Source organism: Anopheles gambiae, chromosome X (assembly GCF_943734735.2).
Source record: "Anopheles gambiae chromosome X, idAnoGambNW_F1_1, whole genome shotgun sequence".
NCBI lineage: Eukaryota > Metazoa > Arthropoda > Insecta > Diptera > Culicidae > Anopheles > Anopheles gambiae.
The window spans coordinates 7,205,822-7,233,274 of record NC_064600.1 but is presented as its reverse complement, the minus strand read 5'-3'; the positions used below and the strand labels follow the sequence as shown (position 1 = coordinate 7,233,274).

The 27,453-nt window shown below is 47.3% G+C and overlaps 1 protein-coding gene across 3 annotated transcripts; it reads left to right on the top strand.

Annotated features, from left to right (window-relative positions):
• Positions 1-45: 45 nt before the first annotated feature.
• On the top strand, positions 46-25,506 carry LOC1271858 (phospholipid-transporting ATPase IF). 3 transcript variants are annotated; one of them, XM_061645960.1, is made up of 8 exons: positions 6,082-7,745; positions 14,281-14,494; positions 14,588-15,693; positions 15,767-15,979; positions 16,073-16,476; positions 19,223-20,542; positions 20,614-20,943; positions 23,516-25,506. In XM_061645960.1, the coding sequence occupies exons 1-8, from the start codon at positions 7,632-7,634 to the stop codon at positions 23,739-23,741; spliced, it is 3,927 nt and encodes a 1,308-aa protein (XP_061501944.1). In that variant the 5' UTR covers positions 6,082-7,631; the 3' UTR covers positions 23,742-25,506. The 3 variants fall into 3 exon arrangements, with proteins under 3 accessions (XP_061501946.1, XP_061501944.1, XP_061501939.1); XM_061645962.1 differs by lacking the exon at positions 6,082-7,745 and adding an exon at positions 46-631 and having other exon boundaries at positions 15,767-16,476; XM_061645955.1 differs by having other exon boundaries at positions 6,083-7,745; positions 15,767-16,476.
• Positions 25,507-27,453: the final 1,947 nt, after the last annotated feature.

Sequence of the window (27,453 nt, the reverse complement as noted above, 5' to 3'; positions counted from 1 at the left end):
TCGATCGCACACACCCTTGTGTGCCACACACATACAGCCCGGTGCACTCCGCTTTGCACGTTGCTCCCTCTTCCGGTGCTTCTGGAGAGGGAACAGGGCAGAAGCTTTTGAAGAAAGATATACGTACGCGTACCGAGCGGAATCGCTTCACGACCCTTGGTGCGCTCGGTGCTGCGCAACGCGCCAGTGCCGGAACACACTCTGCCAGCAACCCGTACCGGGACCAGTTCGGTTCTCTCCTCTCAGTATCTGTGTGTGTGTGTATGTGTGCGTTTGTGTGTGGGTGCGACAATGGGAAACTACTAAGCGCCGCCACTACGTCATGGCGTGACAAGCAAACGGTGCTCTCCGTGTCTGTTTTTGTTTTGTTTTTTTGTTTTTGCTTGCGTACGACCAACGGACGGGCACACGGTGCGGAGGAGGTGCCCTTAAATCCTGTTTTTGAAGTGATATTAAGCCGCACCGGAAGACTTTTGTCCAGCGAGAGCGAGAGAGAGAGATAGATAGAGACTGTGTCCTTCGCGGGCTGTAGTTGCGCGAAGCGCACGCACCCTAGCGCAGCACGTGCTGAAGTTTGAAAGAAAGTAAAACAACGCCGAAAGCCGACCAGAGCCCTGCGCATACAACCATGGTAAGTATGTGAACTCACACGCCTACTAACCCCTACTAGCTTTAAGGCAATTCGGAAGCAAAAAGCGAACGGCCATGTGGTCCTCGCCAAGCAGGAAGTTGGAAAAGGCTCCAGTGAGCCCTCGCATGAAAGGTTGCGCCCGTACGCAATGATTCACTGCAGACATGCTTGCAACATCGCGCCTTTTTGGAGGGTTTTTTTTTTCGCCTTTCCACCTCGCCAATTTACCGCACCATTCTGTATCGGCAGGGCGCAGGCTAGTGGCTCGCGGTTTATCTAATCTCTTGGGTACCGCGGCCTCGTTCGCCCATCATCCGCAAACTCCCCGATAAGGATCATAATCGAACTCCCCTTCATCCAAGCCGGGGGTGTTTTTTTTTCTCTTCGTCTACTTCTTCGCTACCGCATTACGATATTCCGTCCCGTAAGTGGGCATTGTTTAGCGAAACCTGGGGCCAAAAAAAAAACATTGAGTTACGTGCGATGATAACGGGATGGTGGGGCGCAAAACCCAATAATCTTCGAGAAGAGCGGAGAGCGGAGATAAATAACAAAATTCCATACATCGTACACCAAAGCCATAGCCCAATTCTTGTTAAAGATAAAAAAAAACAAACGGCACGTTTAAGTGAGTTGGAATGCGGTGAGACAAGGTTAACGACGATAATGGCTAGAATATATGTGGCATGGTTGGCCTGAGATCCTGAACCCTCGGGTGTGTACTGTTATTTACATTATTTATACTAAACTGATGCTCTTCCCTTCGTTATCTGGCTTGGCTGGTAGCATGCTTGCAAGAGAGACCACGCGTTTGTTTTCTTTCTAAATCGTGCTTGCTTGCACTACATTCGGTCATCATCAGACCAATTTGCCGATATGATGTTCTTATAGCGTGATATTGTTTGTTGATAGTTCAGCGAGTTGTTTAATGTTGTTGTTATTGCTAAAACTATTTCTTGCAAACCTTCCCAAAAGATGAAAGTAAATTGGAGTGCTTACTACAGGATCTCATTCTCAGTGCAAAACGCTATCGCTCATTTAACCACTGCTGCGGAGTCACGTGGAGGGACATGACCGTATCGGGACAGGTCTTGAACTTGTGCAAGGAACTGGGACGATTTGATTCTGAACTACAATAAGTTCAGGAATACGGGTTTGAATTCGGGATAAGCTGTTGGATCAAACCAGGATTAGAATTAGTGCAAGGACCTGTATACAATCCATTTGAATTCCAGGAACGTTAGGAATGTAGAATTACTTTCACGATCTATACCGATTCGGATTTAGTTCCATCACAACTGGTTGGAATCTGGGTTGGAATCAATTCTAGGACCGAAACGTGTTGAGGATATGTTCCAGGCCTCCGATACAGCGACTGGAATAGGTTCAGGAATAATGGATTTAATTCGGGATAGTTTCGTGAAAAAAAAAGAAATTGTATACAATTCATTTGAATTCCAGGATCGTTAGGTATGTAGAATTAGTTCCACGGTTTATAATGATTCGGATTCAGCTCCATTACTGGTTTCGGAGTTGGAATCAATTCTATGCCCGGAACAGGTTCAGAATATATTCCAGGCCTCCGATATATTTGGCACCAGGTGCATTCCCGGTGCATGAGTTCAGAATAGCCTCTTGGATCAGGACAGGTTCAAGAGTTCGTGGCCCAGTTCTAGGACTGATATAAATGCAGTATCGATCTCTGTGATCGAACCAGAATCAGAGAGATTTGTCTAACTATCCCAAGAAACATTTTAAATCATAAATCATAGTATGAACGATGTTGCTACAATAATTCCATTTAGCCTTTCTTTTTCATTTGAATGTCCTGTATGGCCTAAGGAGCCTATGATAAAACCCCACCACCTTCACAACAAACCACCTTCACAACTTCAAAACACATGTCAAAACTATGTGAAAACTTATAAATAATGCATTCTTTAGCCATGGGTCGAAAATGTTTCTTTGGTTTGTTAATTTAACTGATCGATGAATGTTTGTGGTACAATTTATTAGAAAATGCGAATATACGGGGTAAAATATTTGACTAGCATGTAGTGTATAATTGCAATCAGTATTTCTTTTACAATGTTTCTAAAACCTTGAGCACTGTAGGTTAAACAGCTGCAGTAGTGGAAAGTCTACAAGTCATACATTATGAATAGGACAATAGGAAGTAATTCATACATTGCAAAAAAAACATCTCTTCCACCTTGCAATAACTGTCGCATTTTCAAGATATGGTTAATTATTGAAAAATTACTTCAAAGCCGTTATTATACGCAGTCAGTAAGAGGAGCGATCCACACACACACACACACACACACGCACGCGCACACTACCCCAACTTCTTCGTCCCGAATCCTCCTCAACCTACTAACCATGACAATCTGCTTTCGATTGAGAATCGGTTCAAATTTGGTTTTATGTCTATGTTGATTAATCATCTGTATGGGGTACCCTTAGTTGTTTTTTTTTTGCTACCACAATCGATGCACATTCTACCCTTCCCAGTCGCAGTCCCGGCGAAGTGGGGCTTCGGGTGCACCGTGATTTTCAATTTCGAACGGCCGAAGCGGCTGGTGAATGTGCGCGCGCGATCGTAAACGTCACGTTTGCCGACGCGCCACATTGCCATCGTTTAACCTTCCGCCCGAAACGAAATTAGGAACGGCTTTCTAGTCACGCCTCTCCGAGGTGCGGGTGGCACAAGCAGGTACGGGCAGTTCTAACACACATGGTACTGATGAGGGGGTGGGGGGGGGGGGGGGCGCTGACACACACACACAGAATCGTCGCCATTATTTTATTAGATCGATACGTTTGGCAAGTGCTGCGAGGATCGGTGGCGGTTTACCACTGGAAACGTTTGGAGTACCTAACCCCCTTCCCCTCCCTCCTCGCGTGACACACACACATACACGAGGGGTTTCTTATGCTTCCATAAGATGTTGGCCCAAAAATATGCTTAACAGCCGATCGCTGAGAGCGCTTAAGAGCGCTGGAAAGCAAAACCGTTGGTGTTGGTGATATGGTGACGTCACGAACCACTGTCAAGAGTAGGGGAGTGGGGGAGTAAGGGTTCAATCTGATAAACTGATTCTATCGTAAACATTGTTTAAACGATTCGCTTGAGCACTGATTCGGTGGTGGTTGTTCTGGTTGTTGCTGATTCATGTTATGTCGTGCATCTTGCCGCTTATTTTCGATCCATGAGAGTGGGCGACCCGATGGTCAATTCGAAAGACGCGCTAGACGCGATGGTTGAACGTTGTAATCTAATTTCATTATAATTTCGAATTCACAATCAAAATTGTGTACCATGGTTCTCTATATAATTGAAGCTTTTTTCAACTTAAAAAGTACAGGTTAAAAGTTTGATAAAAGAAAACCAGAATTATATTTTTTATGCTAACCCTTAAATAGTCATCGCGGGCCGCATTACAGGGTTTTCCAGGGGTTCTCATAGTTGTGGGACACTTCCTCAACTCTTTTTTTATGGGAAGTGAACTTCATATGATGGAAATTGGAGTCTATGGCACCCTTTTTGGACAGGTTTCTTTAGGAAATACCTATTGGATTTGTTCAACAAGGATGCTATGGAGTCCAATTCTCCTTACATTAAGTTCATTTCACTTAAGAAAGAGTCAATAAAGTGTCTCACAGCTATGAGAACTCCTGGAAAACCCTGTATATGCTCTCGAGGAGCGCAAGCGGCCTGGTCTGGAGTAGTGTTGGATAAATATGATTCAGATTCATGAATCTTAATCTCGGTTGGGAAGATTCACAAATCTCAAAGATTCATGAATCTCGGAAAACTCATGAATCTCTATGGACTCAGAAATCTCCAAAGATAACCTACACGGTCATGCCAGCATGTACAGGTTTTCGAGACTGCTTGGAAAGTATCACGTCGTGCGAGTTAATCAATGTACAATGGGATCGCGCAATTTCAATATTATGAAAATCATACATCTCCAAAGATTCATTAATCCCTGGAGCTTTATGAACCTTAATGGATTTATGAATCTTATGGTTTCATGAATCCTTTGAGATCCACTTATCTTTAGAGATTCATGCATCCTTGAGTCTTTAGAGATGTTTTATTCTTTGGATATTCGATTCAAGATTCGAACCACTCATCGCTGAAGATTTATATGAATGAATCTCAACGTAAGATTCATGAAATCCAACAATAGTCTGGAGGAAGTACACAATGGTCTAAATTATTTCTTTTCGTGGTGTACAAGCAACCATTGGAGCGCAGATATAAAAAGGCTTCTTGTTGGAGGTTTCAAGCACTTTGTAATAGATATATTATTTTTCTATACATTATTTTATCTGTTAGAAATGTGAATTAAAGAATCTATTACAGATGTGTGATTACTATTATTAGTATCAACTACAGCTACTAATCGGTTTGAGAACCGTCCAAACTCCCGCAGCTTTAGTATTTTCGTCAATCGATGTAGTAGATTCATAGAAGTCATCACAGGTCCAACACAGAATGAAACCTTTTTTTTTTTTTTTAATTCTGCTGCTCTCTTATCAAGAGTCTCATTCTGTTTTGGATCTGTTATCAAAAATTCCAAATTATATTCGATCATTATGGGGCAGTTCCCTTTTTCGATCTTTATGTATATTGTGCAGACCTAGAGCGTCCGGTCCGCATGGTCCTATGGTGTACTCTTTAAAGGGACTTCATGTTTTTTTTGTTGTGAATCTGCACACTATGGGCTCAAACTTCCAATGCAGCGAGAACGCGAAGAGCGCACACAAATCGTAAAGCCAACAGACAAGCGGACCGGATCAGTTGCGGTGGCGCCAAAGAAAGGGCAGAAGAGGAAGAAGAACACCTGAAAAGGAGAAGTTAAACAAAGGGAAGGGAGACAAATGTGTACAAGAAGTGGCGGCGGTGGCGCACCCTTTCCTCTTTTTTTGTATGTGAGATGATCTAATAAACGCGCAGTACTGCTGCGCGCCCCTTCATCATCATCATCATCATCATCAAGTGTGTGTGGACCCTTCTGATAATCGTTATCATATCGGTATTTTCAAAATTAGTCATCAAATTACGACACACCCGTTCAATGTGGCAATCTCTGCCGTGTATTTGTGTGGTTTTATTTCAACAAAAAAAAAGGAAGTAGTGTGTGATCTATCCCGAAAGGTATTTATCGATCAAGTGGCTTTGGTGCTATTCGGTCTGAAATTTCCCAAAACTACACAAAAAAACTAAGAGAACAGTGTCACTCTTTCCACCAATAATCTACACACAATGTTCGTTTCGATGAAAGTAAGTCGACCGATTCCGCACCGAGAAATCAAACCTTCCCCCATAGGCTTCGGTTTGCACAGTAGTGTTCTCACGGCGGATAACCGGCAGTGACCGGTGGAGCATCTGGGAATATTCTTATGTTTTCAAACCCTTCGTCACTCGATGTCCACACCTTGATGGGTGCTTCTCTCTCTCTCTCTCTCTGTGTCCCTCTGACTCTGTGTGTGTGTGTATTTGCGAGAACACGCGCGATAAGCAGCGTCCCCGTGTGTGAGGCGCTGATATCTACGCTCCGGTGCTCCGTGGGCGAGCTATTGCTTATCTTATCTGCGCCCACCCTACGTCCCTACGTTGCGGGGCTAGTTTTGGGACAGTCTTAGGCAACTGTACCGAACCGGCAACTTGCAGTGTCACCGGTGGAAGCGTTTGCGGAAATTGCACAGCCGCGCAAGTGTCACCATCATCATCCGCGCGTGAACCATTACACAAAGCCGGCCCCGTATTTTCCCAAAGTTTGTTCTCGTTCTCTTCAAGCCAGCCAGGTTGGGAGCAGCTAGAAAGCAAAAGTCACACTCACTAATCTTCCATTTGCGTAGAAGACGGAGAGAGGGAGAGAGAGAGAGAGTGTGTATGTAACTTAGCGCTGTATGCCCTTTTACCGACACACAAGCTCGCGCACGCGCATCTGTGTGCTTCGGCTGCTGTGGCTGTTGGTGCTGCTGCTGCTGTCCGGGCGCTCTCCAAGAAAAGGATCGCTTTGGCGAGTGGAGACGCCGCGTAGGTGCCATAAGGGCGCGCGCCACACGAAGGGGAGAATGGAGAGTGCACTTTAGTGCGTTCGCAGTTGCAGCGTAGCGCAGGCTGCTCATTCGCTGTTCGCACACGGGCTAAGCTAGATCGGAGCCATTGAGCAGTCTCGCGCGAGCGTGCGGCCAACTTCCGGATTTTCGTGTGTGTATTTCGCCGTGTGTGTGTGTGTGCGGGATATTTTTTTTTTTTTTTGGGGGGCACAACAGTTGTGCATAGTGGCCGTGCGCGATTAGTGTGCTAACGCCGACCACCGTGCGCCTGGAGGACCGGTGCCAGATTCGTGGGGGGGGGGGGAGGCGGCGAGTGTGCGTGTCCCTGGTGGTGCTAATTGCCAGCGGTGCGCGGGTGATCATCGCATCAACAGAAGCCTACAGTGTAGTTACAAATCAACAATCAGGTGTCATATCGTACCATCCCACCACCCGCACAGTTCCTAAGTGCAGCGTTGTGTTGTTCGCTCTCGGTTACAAGTTGGTGGAACCACAAGCATTGTGCCGTTTTGTGCACGCCGGAAGTGTTTGATGTGTGTGTGTGTGTGTGTGTGTGCCTAGAGCTTGAAAGAAAACCTAAACAGCAACCAAAAACCAAAAAAAAGCACCTACGCGCAAACCGCGTCCATCAATCAAACAGTTGCGGAAACGGTGCGATTGCTGTCGGACAGTTTGCTCAAACACTCAAACGCTTATCTATCGAATCCCCGATCAACCGATTTTCTGCAGTTACAAATAGCGAGAAAGAGAGAGAGAGAGGGAGAGAGCTAGAAGGAAACCGGGTGACAAAAGCATGCGTTTGCGGTGGTGGCGTGGTAGCTAGTAGCAAAGCGGCGAACCTTATTGTGCGTGTGCTCTTTTGGCGCGTTTTTGTGTGACAAAAAAAAAACGCTCTCTCTCACCAACCGAAAAGTGAACACACATGGTGCAGGAGATCGAACCGGCCGCCGAGATGGCCCTGCAGGACGATGGAGGGGGCGGGCAGACCCACAGCTACCGGCGGTCCTGCTGGAGCGTCCTCTTCTGCCGGAGCAAGGTAAGGCCGGAGCAGACAAGGCGACGAACCTTTGCTCATCACGCCGTGTGCGCGCGTAAGCCGAACGCGTTTTATGATGCGTTTTGTCTTTCGCACAAAAAGAAGAGAACACAACTAAAGTAACAACAAAAAAAAAAAACGAAACAGGGTCATTAGAAAAATGAACTTCTTCACACATTGCCCTTTTTTCGGGTGGGGCACGGTGTGTGTATATGTGATTGTTGAGAAGCAAGGCACAGCAGTAGTGATGGGTAAAGAACGGATGGGTAGGTCCGTCCAGCATTAGCCGGAGCCGTTTGGAATTGCCCGGAGTCGTCCGGAGTCTTTGTCATCCGGAGTTGTTCGGAGCCATCAGAAGTCTTTAGGAGTTAGCCGGAATCGGAGTCGTCCATAGTCAGAGTCGTCCAGAGTCGAAGTCGCCTAGAGTTGGAGTCATCCGGAATTGGAGCTATCCGAAGTCGTCCAGAGTCATCCGGAGTCATCCAGAGCCATTCGGAGTTGTCAGGAGTAGTCCAGAGTCGTCCAGAGTGGGAATCGGCCGAAGACGGCCGGCGCTTCCGACTCCGCCCCACTCCAGACGACTTCAGTAACCTCTGAAGGATTCAATCCTCAATAACTCCGAATGACTCCGAACAACTCCGAACGGCTCCGGATGACTCCTGATGACTCTGGACGACTTCAGATGACTCCAACTCTGGAAGACTCCGACTCTGGACGACTTCGACTCCGGCTAACTCCGGGTGATTCCTAACAACTCCGGATAACTCTAGACGACTTTGAACGACTCCGGACGACTCCAGATGACTCTGGACGACTCCGGATGTCTCTGGACGACTATGGACAATTCTGAATGACTCTGACACCGGAAGACTCCAAAAGGTTTTGGACGATTCCGGACGACTCCTACTCCGGATGACTCCGACTCCGGGCGGAACTAATGGATCCGATTTAGTCGAAGAATCGAAGCTCCAGGGAGCACACCACTACACAGCAGCATCGGTAACAATGGGTGAAGCATTTAACGCTTAGTTTAACGACCGCTACCGTGTTGTTGTGTCTTGCTATCCCAACTCCCCGCTAACTTCTCCCCCTTCAACCCACCACCCCCCCCCCCCTCCTCCGTTTTGCGCCAGAACGCTCAGCTTCCCGGCCGAGCGCATATTGCATTATGGTTTCATTGCTGCATTCGGTGCCATTTTTACGGCCGTCATTATGTCGCCGTCTCCTCGGCAGTCCGTCACAGCCCGCAAAGGTGTGGGGCAATGCAAATCAACTTATCGATATATTTTAGAATACATTTTTTTTTTTCATCTCCGGACTCGTGGTCGATCGGTTGGTCGATTTAGTTTGCTTTCATTCCTTTTTTTTAATGGCCTGCCGGCGACGCTGACGCATCCCCGGCACAGCTGTGCGACCAATGGCGATGACCGCTGGCGTGCGTTGTTGAATCGCCGCTCTACAGGGAAGTTTTATGGCACCCACCCACGGGGGGGGGGGGGGAAGACGGCGATGCATGCACATTTGTGTGATTGGCGTAAAAAAAAAGATGAACTCGCAGAATGCAAAAGTACATTTTCATTTCGGCGCAAATGTTCGTTCGTTTGCGCCACGATGCGCCAGCGACGACAAGCGTTCAGGGTGATGCGTAGAACTGGGAGTTTTATTACCTGTTGCTAGTTCTGCTTTTCAGAGCACACACATATACAAACGGATTTTATGGTGCGAAATGCAGGACGAAAACGAGGACGTTAAAAGAAACGAAGCCAAACCAAACAAATAATAAAAAGAACCACAGACACACACACACACATACACACACACGTAGTTCTAACGGGGTCCCGTTCGTACGCTAACGGCCATAAAGCAGGATGTGAAGCTGCTGGGCTGAAGCTTCAGCGCGCCCCACCATGGCAGTTTTGAAAATCCCAATAGCAACAGGGCGTCTATGGGGGAGGGGAGGGTAACGCCGCGACGAGGGGAACGCTGAAACCACAAGAGAGATTTCCCTGCTCGCTATGATTGGCACTTGTCCCGCGAGCTTTACCGGCGGGAGATGAAATAGCCAAACCAAAAAGAAGTAAAAGAAAACATACAATCGTCCCAAGGACACGCAGGATTCTTGTGCCGTGGGAAACGATTGCTACCGTTGCTACTGCTGCTGCTGAGGTGGAGTGCAAAACTGCAGCAAACAAGAGCAACAAACAAGGACACACACACACACACACACAAAACCTGCTTTGCTGCTCGGGGAATTGCGTGTGTGTGCGCGTGTGTTTTGTGCTGTAATGGCGGTGCACGAATGTAAGAGTTTGTGGGGACCACGACAGATAACGCGTTAGATTACGGAAACGCACTGAAAATGCGACAAAGCTGGTCGAAAGGGAGAGCAGTTTTCAAACATACAATTCAACCCCCCCCCCCCCACGTTCCGGCCTGATTGATGATTCACACCGCCCGTGTGTCGCAAGTTTGCAATGTTCGCGGTGATCGCGATGGGCCATAAATCATGTTTGCATCGTTTTGCTTCAAACATAGAATGCGTGTTTCGTTTTATAGGTTTTTTTTTGTGTGTGGTTGAGCCCCAAAACGACACGCGTCTTGCAAACGATTGATAATTGGCCAAAGGTGTGGCAGTTGCTGCAAGGGCGTTGCACCGCGTGACCACTCGCTCGGCACGCGGTTTTTGCTTTGTTTTAGTACGGCTTTAATGGTCGCGCTATTGATTGTTTGCTAAATTGCATAAGATTGCTGTTTTATTGTTGGTGTTGATAAGTCGATCGGGATTGTGATTGACCGGACTAGACATTTAAATAATTGTGATAAATAGCCGCATAAAAAACAGCAAACATTAACAACTAGCAATTGTGTTTATATTTATGTATTTAAAAATTGAGCACCAATCAGGTTTATTACATATAGCAAACCTTACATAACCCAACGTAAATATATGAGCCTAACCAACTTGATAGTGAACACAAACGCTAACACGGTTACTGATAGGGAACGGAACAGAAGACGAAGAAGGAAAACATTTGCCGGGTGCTGGAATTGCGGAAGTGGTTGGTCAAACCTGTCAGACACGTCATTAAGGAGCCGGAATGCTCTCATCCAATGGATAATAGACATGCCGGAACATCAAAATTACGAGTTCATCGATATATCATACCTAGTACCTTGGTTAATGGCTGTGTTTATGTAGAATTTAAGCGATAAAATCTCGTCTAGCCATAGGCCTTAGGGTCTTTCACCAATTCTCCAAACGCTTGACGCTGTACTCCACAGAGCGTGTAAGCGGTGGAATTTTATTACATGAACGACAGAAGGCAACTACATTAAATTTGCTAAGAACAAAGCTCTTAGCCCATCCCACATACACCATGTCGAAACACGAATAAGATGACTTTGCAGGATACTAGAGTTATTGTGAGAGGAAATCCTTAACATCATCTGCAGATGTTCGTAATAAATTTGACAGTTACGGGGTTGTTTACAATAAGTGACCTGCCTGCAGGTACCAACACAAGCAATACGTCAGTCGCTAGCTAGCGTTGTATACCAACAGGTGCATTTTTTTGTCATATACGTAAAATCGGGCCACGTGCATCATGATGATCCGTGACGGAAAGCCGGAACCGAGACATCCTGGAGTGTCCGCAGTGTTCTCTGAAAATCCAGAAAACGATTCGGAATGAGAAGGCAAACTGTATCGGAGGTTTTGTGGAAGTTGTAAGAAACCGATGCCTCATACCGATGCTTTGCTGGCCAATCTGCCGGAAAAGTGCGTTTTGGCCAAATAGGACGTGATTTCACACGTATTTTTACGATCAGGGCCTCAAACTCAATGCGGATGGCTATTGAAAGCTTCAGCAAACTGTAGTAAAGTCATGGATTGCAACAGTAGCCGGTAATGGTAGGCCGTATGCGTGGCAGTAGGACACGGAATGCGGCCAAATGCCAAATGGTCTACCATCACGAGGGGAATTCACCCGAATTGATCTCCTAACTTCCCATAACTGAAATCGTTTAACTATTTTGTTTTTTGGAGAAGTATGAAAAAAGAGAGAGAGAGCGCAATTATTCACAAAAACTGTAGTCCTATGTTTCTAAAATTAAAACGCTTTTCGCACTCTAACTACCTACGCACGCGATGGTAGCGAGAATGACAATTCATTGGAAGGATGATATATATAGCAACATTAATCACAGGAAGTGGAGATGGCAAAACACTACTGCAAATTGAAGCGGAATTACGATTGGCTAGGATGGTTCAGCTATACCTCAAACCTCTGTAAGCTCAACAATTGCCAATTGCTATTTCGGTGCAACATTAAAATGAACGAGAACGTTCTCAGCTTCCATTTGATGCTGGGCTCGCTATCGGGTTCGAAATTAAAATTGGAAACCTGGAAAATAAAAAATGGAACTACCCGTAATCGAGGCCGGCGCCTAATCGGCCAGAGTAATTCTCCAAGCGGGTTTTGGAACACGTATGTATGTGGGTACAAGATTGGCAAGAAGGTTGGCAGCGATAAGAAATGTACAATAAAATGTGGTCTCGATAGATTTTTCTTCTGCGGGTTACTTTATGTCTCTTGTGCAGATTAATGTCCAAGCAGTGTCATACTTTCAATTTGATTGACGTTCCAAGAAGAAAATCAATTACTTTAGAATCCTTCATAAAATCATAACGGTGGAGTATTTCTCGGCTCCACGCACTGGCCACAGCTCCATATGCATTCCAACTTTAGTAGTCACGTATTATGAACTAAAGAGTACAAGCTTGTACATATCTTCCATCAATATTCAGCGCTCATTCATTAGCATGCATTGGTATGGCAAAAAAAACTTTAATGCATACTACCTAAGAAAGTAGAGGAGAAACTAGTTAAAGATGGATACAGTGGGAAGAAAAGCATTCAACAATGCAGCATCCAACCTGACTGATGAAGTACCTCCCAATACCCAGCAACTTGCCACGACCGGAATCAATTGCTTCTGTCTGCCTCAATCAACAAGAAACTTGGAAAGTGGTACATTGGATAAGAAGAATGAGGCACAACGGTATTTTCAAGATCTCTTTCCTTCCGTACATTGTCTACCTAGTGCGGGTTTTTTATCGTCTAAAGAAGTTTCCATTTTATTCAGGTTATACCCGCAGTGAGTTCGGAAGAAAATTTCCCTCATTTCTGCATCGTTTTTGCTTAATGTGATAACATTTTAGAGATAATTTTTTCCCTTCTTCTTCTTTTTATTCGGGGTAATTTCCAAAATGAATAGCCGTAGCTCTCTGTGATTTGTTTAGTGTTGTATTGAACGATGTACCAAATCGGGTATTGTCAATTTCGGAACCAATTTTCCACGGATTATTTTTTTAAATTCTATAATTCATTGATATGCATTGAAAAACACGTAGAGATTGCTCTTCTTATTACCAACAATATGCATTTACATGATTATAGGTTTGTAAAACAAAATTTCTTCAAGTTATTTATTCAAAAGTATATTATAATAAAATATATTAAAACAGCAAATGAAATACAGGGCTTTCCAAGTCCGTTTCGAATGTAAACATTGTTATGCACCACATGCAAAATGTTGTTCCACATCGATCTGACATTTCATTTCCATCATAATAATTTTTAAAATCTACAGCATGATTTTCAACACGTCTCAAGCTCTGGATTGAGTTTGACAGCTCTTTGTTATGGGTTGAAAATCATGTGTTGGAATTGAAATTTCATTTTGAAACAAACCAAATAAAACAATAAACCATTTGACATCTGTTGAAAAACATTTTAGATTCGGTGAATAACAATGTTTACAGTCGAAACTGACTTTGAAAACCCTGTAAGTGGCTTAAGACAGGCATGGGTACCCTGAAACCTGCGGGTTACCGAGTCGACCGCGAGCTTCTTCTATGCTTCCTACGGAACAAATTTGTAAACATCTTTTATTATAACGTAATTAAAAATTTAAAATATATACAAAAACTATTGAAAGTCGCAAAAGAAGAAATCAAACAATGAACTTCTTCCATAGTGTTCTATTCTTATTCGGTGCAACCATTAGTATATACATGCTATAGGCCTCCCAGCCATAAATATTGAAGACTCTCTAAAGTCTTCCAAATTGCTCGAAAACCACGAATCTTTAGAGATTTATTCACGATATTGAATTATCAGAACATTCAAGCCATTTTTTTTTTGTCAAATCGAATTCATGATCTTCAGAGATTCATGAATCATCAGAGGGATCTATGAATGTTAGAAGATGTATGTATCTTTAATGTTTAATAATTCTCTAAGAATTCACGAATCTTTGGATGTTCAGATTCATTCATTCATTTTAAAGATTAATTCAGATTCATAAATCTGAATCACAGTTATTCATCTCTAGATGTGTTGGCTTATTACTAGCATAATTCCTCGTCTATTCGGGACAACAAGAATCTCTTGTCCTAGACATAAATTCTCTTGTTTTTTAAAAGTTTGTTTTATATATTATGTACACTTAAACCACGTTCGCTCGAATCTAGGGTAACCGGGTGTCGCAGGAGTCGGACTCGCTCACGGTGAAGGTGGGCTGCGAGGTTCAGGAGAAGAAGCAGCGCTCCCAAACCAACGAAACGAACCGCATCAAGTCGACCAAGTACACGCTGATCACCTTCCTGCCGCTCAACCTGTTCGAGCAGTTCCGCCGGATCGCCAACCTGTACTTCCTCTTCATGACCGTCATCTCGATAGTGATAGGTGAGCGATAAGCGGCGAACCTTGCGAGTGATTGTTTTTACCTTTTCTAATCGGCCTATAAAACCGCCACTCCCATTTTCATCCCAAAAATAGATAGCCCAGTATCGCCGATGACGTCACTGGTGCCGCTAGTGTTTGTGATAGCGGTGACGGCCGCGAAGCAAGGGTACGAGTGCTTTCTGCGCTACCGGGCCGACAATATGGTCAACTTCTCGCCCGTCACGGTGATCCGGGGCGGCGTGACGGTCGACATACGCTGCCAGGACATCCGGCGGGGCGACATCGTGCTGATGTCGCGCGACTGCGACATCCCGTGCGATGTGGTGCTGCTGCAGAGCTCGGACGAGCACGGCCGGTGCTACGTGACCACCGCCAACCTGGACGGCGAAACGAACCTGAAGACGATGGCCGCGCCGAAGGGTGTACCGGTGGTGCCGCCCGACCGGCTGCACACGATCGGGCGCATCGAGTACGAGCGGCCGCACACCGACCTGTACAGCTTCAATGGGCGCATCGAGCTGGCGGACGCGTACGTCGCCACCGGCGACCACAGCGTGCTGCCGCTCGCCACGGAAAACCTGCTGCTGCGCGGCAGCCGCATCCGCAACACCGAGTGGGCGATCGGGTGTGCCGTCTACACCGGGCAGCAGACGAAGCTCGCCCTCAACAGCCGCATGACGACGAGCAAGATGAGCTCGAGCGAGCGGTACGTCAACAAGTATCTGGTGTTCTTTCTCGTGCTGCTGGTCGTGATCGTCACGGTGAGCTACTTCCTCAAGCGCTACAACGACGAGTACCGGACCGAGCACAACCAGTACCTCGGCGAGATGCTGTCCAACTACCGCGTGTCCCAGTTTCTGCAGGACTTCTTCTCCTTTCTGATACTGTTCAACTACCTGATACCGATCTCGCTGTACGTGACGATCGAGATGGCCAAGTTCCTCGGCGGCTTCTACCTGGAGTGGGACCCGGACCTGTACGACGAGGAGACGGACCAGCCGTGCATCGTGAACACGTCCGACATCAACGAGGAGCTCGGGCAGGTGTCGCTGCTGTTCTCCGACAAGACCGGCACGCTCACGAAGAACATCATGATCTTCCAGCAGTGCTCGATCGCGGGCCGCAAGTACGAGCAGCAGGGTCGCCGGCTGCTGGAGGCTGGGGATCGGCGCGCCGCACTCAAAATCAACGAGCTGCCGGTAACGCACCCTTCATTTCGTTGCTTTCGGGCATCTGTTTTTTGACGTTTTCTTTGTTGTTTGTCTCCCTCAGACGCAGGTGAATGAGTTCTTCCAAGCGTTGGCCGTATGCCACACGGTACAGGTGGCGGGCGATTACACGAAGGAGACGGAGGAGGACGCAACCAGCCCGGCCAAGGAGGCGAAGGAGACGGACGTGCTGATGGAGGAGTCGTTTACCGTGGGGAACGCGCCCAATCCGCAGCTAGCCGAGCAGCCGACGCCGCCGCCGGACGACGAATCCACTGTACGGATTAGCCGACGGCCGACCAGTGGCCTGTTCAACGGTTTGAACCGCGTTGCGCCGGCGGTACTAACCCGATCCACCTCACGTCCACAGAGCCTGGTCGAGGGGCAGACCGAGAGCAGCTTCATCCTGCCGCACGCGTCCGGCAGCAACGGCAACCTGCAGCTGCCGATGCAGCAGCTCGAGCTGAAGCGCACCATCTCGGCGTACGAGGAGAAGTCGGTTCCGCTCGTGCACGACGAGGCGAAGCAGCTCGGCCACCGGCGCACCCAGTCGCACGTACCGATCGGGGTGAACCGGCCCAAGAGCTACCAGATTGCGCTGGACAGCCCGACCGGCACCTTCCAGCGGCCGGTGGTGACGCTGCGCCGGAACCGGGGCTCCTACCTGTCCCGCTCGGTGCGCGAATCGTACGCCGCGCCCGCCTACAACGAGTCGGCCCTCGTCCAGCGGCAGGAGTCGCATCTGCGGCAGCGCGAGGTCGACACGTTCATTCGGTAAGTAAGTGACTGGTGTGGCTCACAGCACACCAGGCGTCTCCATGGTAGCTGGTGATGGGAAGTGGACTACACGTGGTAGGACGTCGATGGAAGGCTGTAGGTTTTGGTGCTTTGAAGATGGAGATGTTTTCAAGTGACACATTGCTTTTCCGAAAGCATTTCTCAACCGTGTGGCTACCTCGCGTTGCTTAACGACTGTGTTTAGCAAATACATCCTTCTCGATGCCGTTCAACAGGATTAGCTTGGAAAAATGAAGTTTTTGTCCGAATCGAAGTTTTTTGGAATCGATTCCGCATAGTAGGTTGAAATTCAATTTCCAGAATCGGCATTGGCAGGCTCCAGAATGGGAATCGGATCCAGGATCGGAATTTTCTCCGAAATCAGAATCGGCTTCGAAATCGGAGTCGGCTTCGGCATTTCCATAAGAATTGGCATTTGGGTCCAATGATTCTACGCATTGATAGCCACAAAAACTCAAAATTTACTTTTAAACGATCCATTATCATGGAGATACTCGGACTGATTTTGCTTCTGTAACTTCTTATTTCAATGCAAGAACTGATTCTCATTCGGGAGCTAATTCCAATTCTGGAGTCAATCCTGATTCTGTTATCGGAGCAAATTGCGATTTCCAGATCGATTCCGATTCTGGAGCCGATTCGAATTCCGGAATCGGTTCTGGATTCGGAGTCTACTCTGGACTCGGCTCCGGAATCAACTCCGGGATCGGATTCGGAGTCAACTCCGGAATATGCTCCGGAATCAACTCCGGAATAGGTTCTGGAGTTAACTCTGGAATTGTCGGTGGAATCAGCATCGGCTCTGGAATTAATTCCGAACACGGAATCGGCATCGGGTGGATCCGATTCCGAGCTCCCACCACCAGTTTCAATGGTTACAGCATTCTATCACGATTGGAATATGCGTTTGGAGGGGAGTTAAAGCTAAAAACAGGTACATTATTTCATCTCAACGCAACAAAACCTAAAAAGGCGTGCAGTGCTGCATGGATTTCAACGAAACAAAACGCCGCTGTAGATATTGTTCTATTTTTCTGCATAAAAAAAAGCACCACCGTTGTTTGTCACCGACCGTTTCCTGGATCGGCAGGCGCGCTTCGCTAGACAATTGTTTGCCCATCGGCAAAACGTTCGGTTCCGTGCAGCCGTTTGTCGTCTTGCTGCTGTCTGAAGCGATTGAAAAGTAAACGTAATTAAAGCGGGTCGGTCTTAAGTCTACCTACAGAAGACAAAAAAAAACTCGCTTCGCAAACAACATGCTCTGTGTGTTTGTGGCACAGGGGAATACATTGAAAAAACAACTGAGAAGGCTCCGTAGAACGAAGGTTCAGTGTTTTAGGATGGGTTTTTTTTTAAATTTTAACACACGTTTTTGGAGCAGTTTTGCAGTTTAGAAAAAAATGGTTTGCAAATAATGTCATCACTGCAGGTTCTCGTAATAGGACATAGATTGTTCAGTTTAATTTAATTCGTGATTAGCACGAATTGTTCGCCTGCATTCTAGACCAGTTCCCAGGCCTAAGTAATTTCGTAGCCAGTCTTAATTTAATGCAAGATTGAACAGTTTGTTAAAACATAACAAAACAAACCCTTGGGTGTGTGTGACAGCAGTGATGTCCAAGGTAGGCGATGAGTTATCAGATTGACATGGTGTATCATTGTAGAAGAAACATTTTATTCCCTATATCAGTGCGTTATAAAATTGGAGCAGCTAGATTGTAAACCTTCTTCCTGTTGTTTCTTTGTCTAATCATGGTACCTTTGTACCATGCTGGTTTGCCATTTGGTAGGCTGGTAAGCTACCAAATGTCGATACAAAAAAAAATCGATTCAAACCCCTGGACCGGCCGTGCCAAAGGCATAATTACGCTGATGGATGGTTTTAGTCGAATTCTCAACGTTACACGTAATCGATGAGTAAACACCAATTTCAAACACTTTTTCATATACAGGTAAAGTGATAATAGCTCGCCTTTAGTGAACAGTAGGACTCAGTCGATTAAATCTCCAGAAAAGTAGAAAAGCAATTAAGACGTAACGAAAGTAATTGATGATAAAGGGCAGCGTTGGAGAAATTACAGAAGACATGAAAATTGATCAATGTAGACCACCGAAAACATCATCAATATCTCAAAAGGCTAATGGAAGTCAATAGGATGCGTTATTTGGCCTTGTTGCTATATGCCCGCCCGTGGGAATTCGTTTACAAAAGGTGCATCATATGCCCCCATGGGGAAGAACCTACTTAGGAGCGAAATTGGGTTTTCGGATAAGAATCGATCAAAAAAGACGCTTACGATGTAGCAATTGACAAACACAATGAATTTGGAGATATGATTATCCTGTTTCTTGCTGGTATGAAAAAGGCTTACGTTTAAGACAACAATGTAAGAAGGTGGAGCAAGAGAACGAGGTGTAGGAAGTTCGAAAATCCCTGGATAGCCTTAGAATTCCTTACACTGCAGAAGTTCATAAAGATCCTGAAGGGGGCTAACATTTGAGACAGCAATGTAAGCATGTGGAGCAAGAGAACGAAGTTTGGGAAGTGTGAAAATCCCTGGATAGCCCTGGAATTCCTTAGTCTTCAGAAGTTTACAAAGATCCAATGTGTTTGAAGATTTGATCGGAAGATCCAAACGGACTTGATGCTTGTTGAAGATAATCCTGGAATACATCCGTCGTACCATCCTAATGCTTCCTGTTTTTCTTCCACACCTTCCAGCAAGATGGACTACCAGGCCTCGAGCCCGGACGAGAAGGCGCTGGTGGAGGCGTGTGCTCGCATGGGCCTGGTCTACATCGGCGACGACGGTGATCAGATGCAGATCAAGGTGCGCCGGTCGTGCGTCCGGGCGAACGTCCGCTCGCGGCTGGGCGAAATCCCGGACGAGGAGCTGATACAGTACGAGCGGCTGGCCGTGCTCGAGTTCACCTCCGACCGGAAGCGCATGAGCATCATCGTTCGGGACGCGCACGGTCAGATCTGGCTGTACACGAAGGGAGCGGAGAGCCACGTGCTGCCGCTGTGTGCCCACACGCCCCTGATCGAGACGACCCAGCGCCACATAGACGAGTTTGCGAAGCTGGGGCTCCGCACGCTGGCCGTCGCCCGGCGACGCCTGACCGAGCAGCAGTACCGCACGTTCCACGACGAGCTAATCGAGGCGGGCAGCTCGCTGGTGGACCGGGTGGAGCGGGTCGCCGAATGTCAGCAGCGCGTCGAGACCGAGCTGGAGCTGCTCGGAGCGACCGCGGTCGAGGACGCGCTGCAGGACGACGTGCAGAGCACGCTGCAGGCGCTCGGCCAGGCCGGCATCCGGGTGTGGGTGCTGACGGGCGATAAGGTCGAGACGGCCCTGAACATAGCGCTCAGCTGCGGGCACATACCGGACGGGGCGGCGCGCTACTTCATCACCGAATGCCGCACGGCGGAACAGGTGCAGCAGCATCTCGACACGCTCGCGCTGGAGATGTTCCGGCAGCGGGACGTCCCGTTCTCGATGCTGATCGATGGGGCCAGCCTGAAGATTGCGCTGGAAGCGCACCGGGAGCAGTTCCGGGACGTGAGCGTCCGGTGCCGGGCGGTGCTGTGCTGCCGGCTCAGCCCGCTGCAGAAGAGCGAGGTGGTGCAGCTGATGAAGACGGCGGAAGGTGCGCCGGTGACGGCCGCGATCGGGGATGGGGCGAACGACGTGTCGATGATACAGGAGGCGCACGTCGGGCTGGGCATAGTGGGTCGCGAGGGCCGGCAGGCCGCCCGGTGCGCCGACTACGCGTTCGCCAAGTTCTGCATGCTGAAGAAGCTGCTGCTCGTGCACGGGCACTACTTCAGCACGCGGCTAGCCGTGCTGGTGCTGTACTTCTTCTATAAGAACCTGGTGTTTATGGGCATCCAGCTGTACTTCCAGATACACAGCCTCTTCTCCAACCAGTCGGTGTACGACTCGGTGTTTCTCACGCTCTACAACGTTGTGTACACCGCCATCCCGGTGCTGGTGCTAGCGCTCACCGAGAAACCGTACCAAGAGCAGACGCTACTTAAGTGAGTGAAGTTTGTGGGTCTGCTAATGGCGTAGTGTGATACTAATGTACTAATGGTTTTGGTTGTTGCAGAAATCCCGCCCTGTACCAGAAGGTGGCAGGGAACAAGCAGTACGCTTGGAAGTACTTTATCGGCTGGATGGTGCTCGGCATCTACCACTTTTCGGTGATCTACTTCTTCTCGTACGCGGTGTGGATCGAGAATCCGGCAATCTACGCGCACTGGCCGGCCACGGCTAGCTTCGCCTGCTACGGTACCATCCTGATACACAACGTCGTGGTGCTGGTCAACCTGAAGCTGCTGATCGAGTCGATCTACAAATCGTACGTGTTCATTGCCACCGTCCTGCTCTCGATCTTTGCCTTCATGGGGTCCACCTTCGTGTACAATCTGCTGAACATGTAAGTAGGCTGGGAAACCGTTGCTTGAGGCGTAATGACCTTATGGGAGGTAGGATGGTTATGATGGGGACATAGAGTTAGGCAAGACTCAGAGGTTTCAATTGCAAGAGAAGGTCGCCTGAGGCGTAACGATCTTACGGGACATCGGGTTATGATGAGGACGTAGAGTTAGGCAAGACTCAGAGGTTTAAATTTCAAGAAGAACTAATAGAACTGACTTTCTGATGTGGGCCTTTGGTTCTTTGGTTTCTTTCTGGAGCTTTTCAAGATCTCAAATCCAATATAGCGTTTAAATTTGAAGAAAAGATCTTAAAAAAAAACGAAAATACGTTGCTCAATTATTTAGTAATATCATCAATTGGACGTACATTTAACCTTCTCCAAAATTTCTATTCCCACTCGTGCAAGTTTTTGTTGCAAAAGAAGAGTTCGTTTAATATTGATTCAGCTTGTTTTGGGATATTCAAACACAACAGTTCTTCAACAGACCATTCTGGATCGACGATGTCATCACCCCTAAACTTTGGACTTTTTCAGGAATATCTCTAGGCCAAATATGATTACACTAATTTGGATTATCTTCAAATTGTCGGGTAATAACGCTGAATACACCACATCGCATGAGAGTGTCTAATGGCGCTCCGTTAGAGCTAGCAATTTATGCACATTATCTTGCATAATTTTTTTTTATTAGCCTGTCCTACGAATCGCTAATTAATTGAAGCTTGTTGTACAGCTCGGTATGTACATGGAGAAGTTAATTCTATTACCAATGCTCTGGAGTATATATCGATGGATGGTAAAATTTATACGATTCCGTCGTTTTTGTAGCTCTTATTTGTGCGGTAGTGTTTGTTTAACTTAAATGATATTGATTCTTTCGCGTGTTTTTGCTCTCCACTCCATTTGATGTTACCTTCATCGTGGGATATTGCTTCATCGTGTGTCTGCCGAATCCTTATTCGCAACTGTTATGTCGAACACGAGCACGTAACATTTCACGAGCGATATTTTTTTTCTCTATTGCACAACGTTCATGTGTTCGTGCTCTGACGTGCTCTGCAAAACCCATTCCTTTTAGCAAACAAAATCTGGCATTACCAGAGCATGAGTGACTGTTTTGTTTGTTTGTTTTGTTTGTTGTCGCTTCAAGGCGTTCTCGGAACAAAACGGAATTCAGTTTTGGTACTGGTGCTTTTTGCCAATTTAATTAAGCCTGAGTTAATAATGAAATAATTGGGCTTTTAATCGTAGCGTGTACTGCACAAGATGATGATGATTCTCGAGCGATTAAAGTTGATCTAGAAATGAACATACTTTAATACTTTGTTTTGATAAAACACTGGCACTTCATTCGCCAGGAGTTTGCCCTGTTTTGGATTTACTGTTTTCATTGCGCTTGTATACATGTGGCCTTCAAAGCTGCTACCAAGACAATTAGACTGCAATTAGACAATTGTTTTCTCATAATGGAATGTTTATCATTGTCGGTTAATTTGCGATTCCCACGAGCAGCTGCACAAAGGAACGTCCGGTGCCGTGCTAAAACAGCTCCCCGTCTATTCCCGAAACGACCATATCATGTGGCGCTTACTGTTCCCGGGCTATGGCATTTGGAGCATCCCTCTACCCAGAGAAACCCCAGAGCATCCGCAAGCGAGTCTTCGTGCCGGCTTTTTGTTAGCCCGTCTTAAAGTCTTCCTGGGGAGGACTTGAAAAGGAAGTCCAAAGTTACGGTGGGCGAGCGTGCGATACGTTTATCTAGAACTGTCAGTTGAAGTTGACTGTGCCTCAAGAGCAGATGGTAGATGAAAATGGAAAATAAAAAAAAATAAAGCTCCAGTTTTCGGTGCAATGCAACGGCATGTTCAAACTCAATTATAGGTTCTGGCAGGCTGTTGAAAGGAATGGACGGTGTGCTTTACGTCTCGGAAACTGCTTCAATTATGTAGCGACAAATCCTGAAGCTGCTAACCTGGCATTCAAGGCCATGAACGAACTAGAAACATCCCGTTAGGCAGTCTGGTTAAACAGAGCGAAGAAATAATCACTTGCTATAGTCTGTACGTATCGCTTTCTTTCGACAAGCAAGCGCCAATGTTGCCTAGCCGGGTGTAATCTATTCGATGGAAATCGACGGAAATCGTGAGCTGAATGCTCCCGAAGGAACACAGAAATGATGAGAGCAAGACAGAAACCGACTAGTGTTTCATTTGACCGGCAGCTTAGCCGTTAATATGTTTACTCCTAGACTTCCGAAGAAAAAGCGAGCACCCAGCGCGCTCCGCCTACGTAAAGCGTAATCCGCAATCGCTAGAATTAATGAGCTGCAGCTTGCCGGCGTCTGACCCAGATACGGCTGGCTGGCAAAAACAGCAGACATCCAAGCCAAGACAAAGAAGTACAAACGTACTGATCCGTTAAAGCTTCCTGTGACATATTAGAACCCGAACAAGCCCCTAATTAGCATTACACGTACAGTTAATGTCGGTTTTTTTTGAAAACAGCTCCACTTCCGTCTGCTACAATTCTGTGCTAATGTTGTCTCCCTGTCCCTTTTTTTTGGTTACAGCAACTACGACGGCTCGATGCTGCAAGTGTACAACAACCTGCTCTCCTCGCTGACGTTCTGGCTGCTCAGCTTTGTGATACTGATAGCGGGCTTCCTGCCGGACCTGACGATGCTCGCGATCCGCTCGATCGGCGTCAAGCTCGGGCACATCTTCCCGGGCGGTGCCAAGTACCGGCGCGCCCTGTTCCAGTGGCGGGGCAACGAGCTGCAGTCGACCGATCTTTAGCGCGACCGACCATCATCAACACCGGCAGCTGCAACACATGACCACATTCGGTGCACCTTCCGTTCCTTTCCGCGCCTCCACCATTCCAGTATGGCAGTATGACCAGTATTTTCGACGACTTTTCCCCCCTTTTTTATTGTGTTTGTAGTTTGAAAGTGGGGCGCTTTTAAAGAATAAGACATTTGCCAACTAGTGTGGCAGCATTAGATGACTGCAGTAAGCTAGCTTTAAGTTATTTAACTACGTTTTGTTTTGTTTTTTTTTTCGTTTTCTTGCAAACTATATTTATTAAGCCAGAGCCGAACGCTACAACGATTGTTTGCGTTAACAAGGGCGAAAGAGGGTGCTGCGAACGCGTTTATGGCGTGACAGGACGACAAGCAGAACAAACATAACAAAAAAAAAACAACCAAAACAAAAATAGTGTATAAAAGCCATATTTTATTCGTTTCCGGCCACGAGCAGCCACCAACAGAGGGGGGAATGCAAACCGTGTTTGCAGAGGGCGCTACCACGTTTACTGGTGCGAAGTTTCGTGGCAGGCACAGGTCTGCCATACGTCTCGTTCGCTGTGTGCCTTGTGCACAGCACTTGTTCGCTGCGAGTGGCGAACGAGAGCGTGGCGATAGGGAATGCCCTGAAACGGTGGCACCCAAACCAGAACAAGCTAGAGGCAACCATTTGAGTACCAGCGTCGACCAAAAAAAAAAAAAAAGAAGGAAAAAACAAAAATACTAAGAAAAGAAACATAAGTAAACGATAACCATAACACGACCTGTTGTGCTAGGTTATAAACGTATCGCAAACTCCGTTGAAAGTTGGCAAAACATACTAAAGAAAAAGAAGAAGCGATCGAGAGAGAAAGAGAGAGAGAGAATGAGAGAGAGAGAGAGAGAGAGAGAGAGAGAGAAGGACCAAAACCGAAATGGAAGCAAAGTAACGAAATAAGAAAGGCTAATAACCGTCGAGTTAAATTATGCACCAAAGCTAGAATTTCGTGTCCGTCCCCGTCGTGTACCGGACGTCCTGCTTGGTTCGGCTGGCTGGCTGGGCGGCTCGCTGGTGCTTTTCGTTTTATTTGCGTGTTATATTTTTACATCCTCCTGCCCCCGGACGAGGCAGCAGCGCCCCAACGCTTTCCATTCGTTAATATTCGTTCGGCACAAAATATGCCATTTTTTAAATCCCCGGCTAAAGGCAAACCCGCGGGGACCATTTGAGGGGTTTGGGAATGGGAGGGGGAGGTGAGGGGGGGGGGACTTTAAGTGTGAGCCACCGGTTGAGCTCGCAGTGCCGCCTCCTCGCCTTCCCGCCCATCCCTCGCAGGATGCTGCAGCGGCGCTGGTAACGATGGTTTACCATCTTCCGATTTTTTAAGGGGCCGCGCCATAAAGTATGTACATTAAGAGGATTTTTATAAGAATATACAGTGAGTGAGTGAGTGATTTACGAGCGGCGGATTTACCGTTGCACCGCGGCCGCCCCAGGGCGCTCGTGGAGCAGGTGCCGGAGTGCAGGAGGTTATTGCCTTTAACTCGCGATAGACAAGTAAGTACGCACGGTAGGATTTTTATCAACCAAACCAACAAAACAAACGAAAACAAACAAACAAAAAAAAAAAACGCCCAAATACAGAAAAGACCAAGCCCAAGAAAACGATTCGACTGTACCCAAAGGGTAGCGTTAAGATAAACTTCCAGTGTCTTGCTATAAAATGGTGATGCTATTTTTTTTTTTACACAAATAAAACACGTTTCGAAACTAACCCAACTATGCGCAAAATGGGGGTTGGGTGTGTGCTCCGAAAACCCGACTAATGATGACAAAAGTTTCGAGCCCGCGCTAAGGACGTCCCCGGCTAACCTTGAGCATCGGGCGAAGCGTCAGCTCGCGCCGAAGCAAATTACTTGTGAATGGCATCTCAAGCGTAGCGCTAGCGGAACGGGCAAAACGTGTCCTACCCGTCCGCCCGCCCGGCCCGGCGACGGTGGTAGTTTTGTCGCGCCGGGACAAAAGATAACGCACCCCGCAACCACCCACCCACCCTGCAAGATATGCAAATTTTGTGCCATTTTTCCAACCGGCCGGCGCTGCTTGCGCTGCCGCGCGATCAAGATTGATTTCGTAGCGGTCGTCCGCGGCGGACAGTGTGGTGCTGGGAAGCGACGGAACCACTGTTTCAGCACGGTCCAGGCGTACGACTAAACTACGGGGACTAAGGGGGAGGGGGGGGGAGGGGGGGGCAGGGTTGGTAGGAGGCTATCGTGGCAAACAAAAATGCTCCAATCGAAAGCTCTTTATGATTTATTTCCCTTCGCCAGCCGAACCGATGGCTGCTTCCGGGTGGCAAGGGGGAAAGGGGACGGAAGCTGTCCTTGCGGACCTTCGCGTAAGCTGGAACACGTGTAGCGCTAACGTTCGTATGACTCAATTGCAAGCGCTGTCCGCCTGCTGCCCATTCAACAAGCGAACGCGTCCATTTTGCCCACCATTTTCCAACCACTGTCAGCCCTCCCCCGGTACTGTTCACGCACGCCACGTCGGGGCGAATTGCGTGTATTTCAATTTTCACGCGCCCTTCAATTCGCGCGCCGCTCCGCTTTGTTCGGCGCTCGGGCAGTTATTTTTTTTTTTATTGAGAACTGTCACGCACGTGCTTGCTCATTTGCATCGACACGGCGGTCGGCGCTCGGGCTCGGGAAGGACGAAGCGCTTTCGTGACGCACAAGCGGCACGGGAGGGAAAGCTTTCTCTCGTGCGCGCGCTCTTTCGCTCTCTCTCTCTCTCCGAGCGCACGGTGGGTCAGGAGCGTGTGGACAAATAGGCTAGGGTGAAATTCCTGCTTACTGGTTGGGTTGAATATTTTTGTGTTTCAAAGTTTTTCAATTCGATTGTGAGTTAAGCCACTAACGGGAGATGAAACCATGTTCCAAAACAATTAAAATTATTGTTACAGTAACAGTTACAGGACTGTTTGAAGAATCTAAAGTCATGCCTAAGAATTTCACCAATAGATCTGGTGTGGTGTGCATTTTAAGGTAGCCATCTAGACGGATACGACACGGCGAACAAAGGCCGTAAGAAGAGATGCGTGTCTTCGGCAACTGTCCCCACATTTTGCCACCATCTGAACTAACGGGATATCAATGAATGTTTCAGCAAAGAATGTTGAAATTCATTATTTCTGGAAGGCCGGCATAACAGACTGGCAGACGAAGGTGCGAGACCGTGACCGGTTTCGGACACTCCTGAGGCAGGCCAAGGCCGCAAAGCGGTTGTAGCGCGGGATAAGTAAGTAAGTATTTTTCTGGAATTATGTGTTTGTCATTCTGAAGAGTTCAGAGATATTTCAGGAGGGTCCGAAATGTGCAGGCTCATGATAGTTTTCGTATTTTGCTAGGTGTGGTTGGTGAACATAATGACCATAATTGAGTGCTTAGTATTAACACTAACCTTCAGTAACAATCGTCCCAAGATATAAGAGCTCGCTCTTATCAAGAAATTCCTGGGTTCTTCTACATGCTCTCCCATATCGTTCTATTGTACCGCATATCGACTGTCGGATGTCGGGCAGGATCTGGCTTCAAAATACTCAACATCGTAGTTACCGATAAGATCTTTGCAGCAAAGGCTCCCCGAAGTTTGCTGAGTAGACAGGATCTTGCAGACGACATTGAGGACTGTGACCTCCCGGACGTTCGCTTGGTTTAGT

Coding starts and splice junctions, on each gene's coding strand:
- LOC1271858 (XM_061645955.1), top strand. CDS start 7,632: ATGGTGCAGGAGATCGAACCGGCCGCCGAGATGGCCCTGCAGGACGAT. Junction 20,543..20,613: donor CAAGAGCAGACGCTACTTAA/GTGAGTGAAGTT, acceptor TGGTTGTTGCAG/AAATCCCGCCCTGTACCAGA. Junction 20,944..23,515: donor GTGTACAATCTGCTGAACAT/GTAAGTAGGCTG, acceptor TTTTGGTTACAG/CAACTACGACGGCTCGATGC.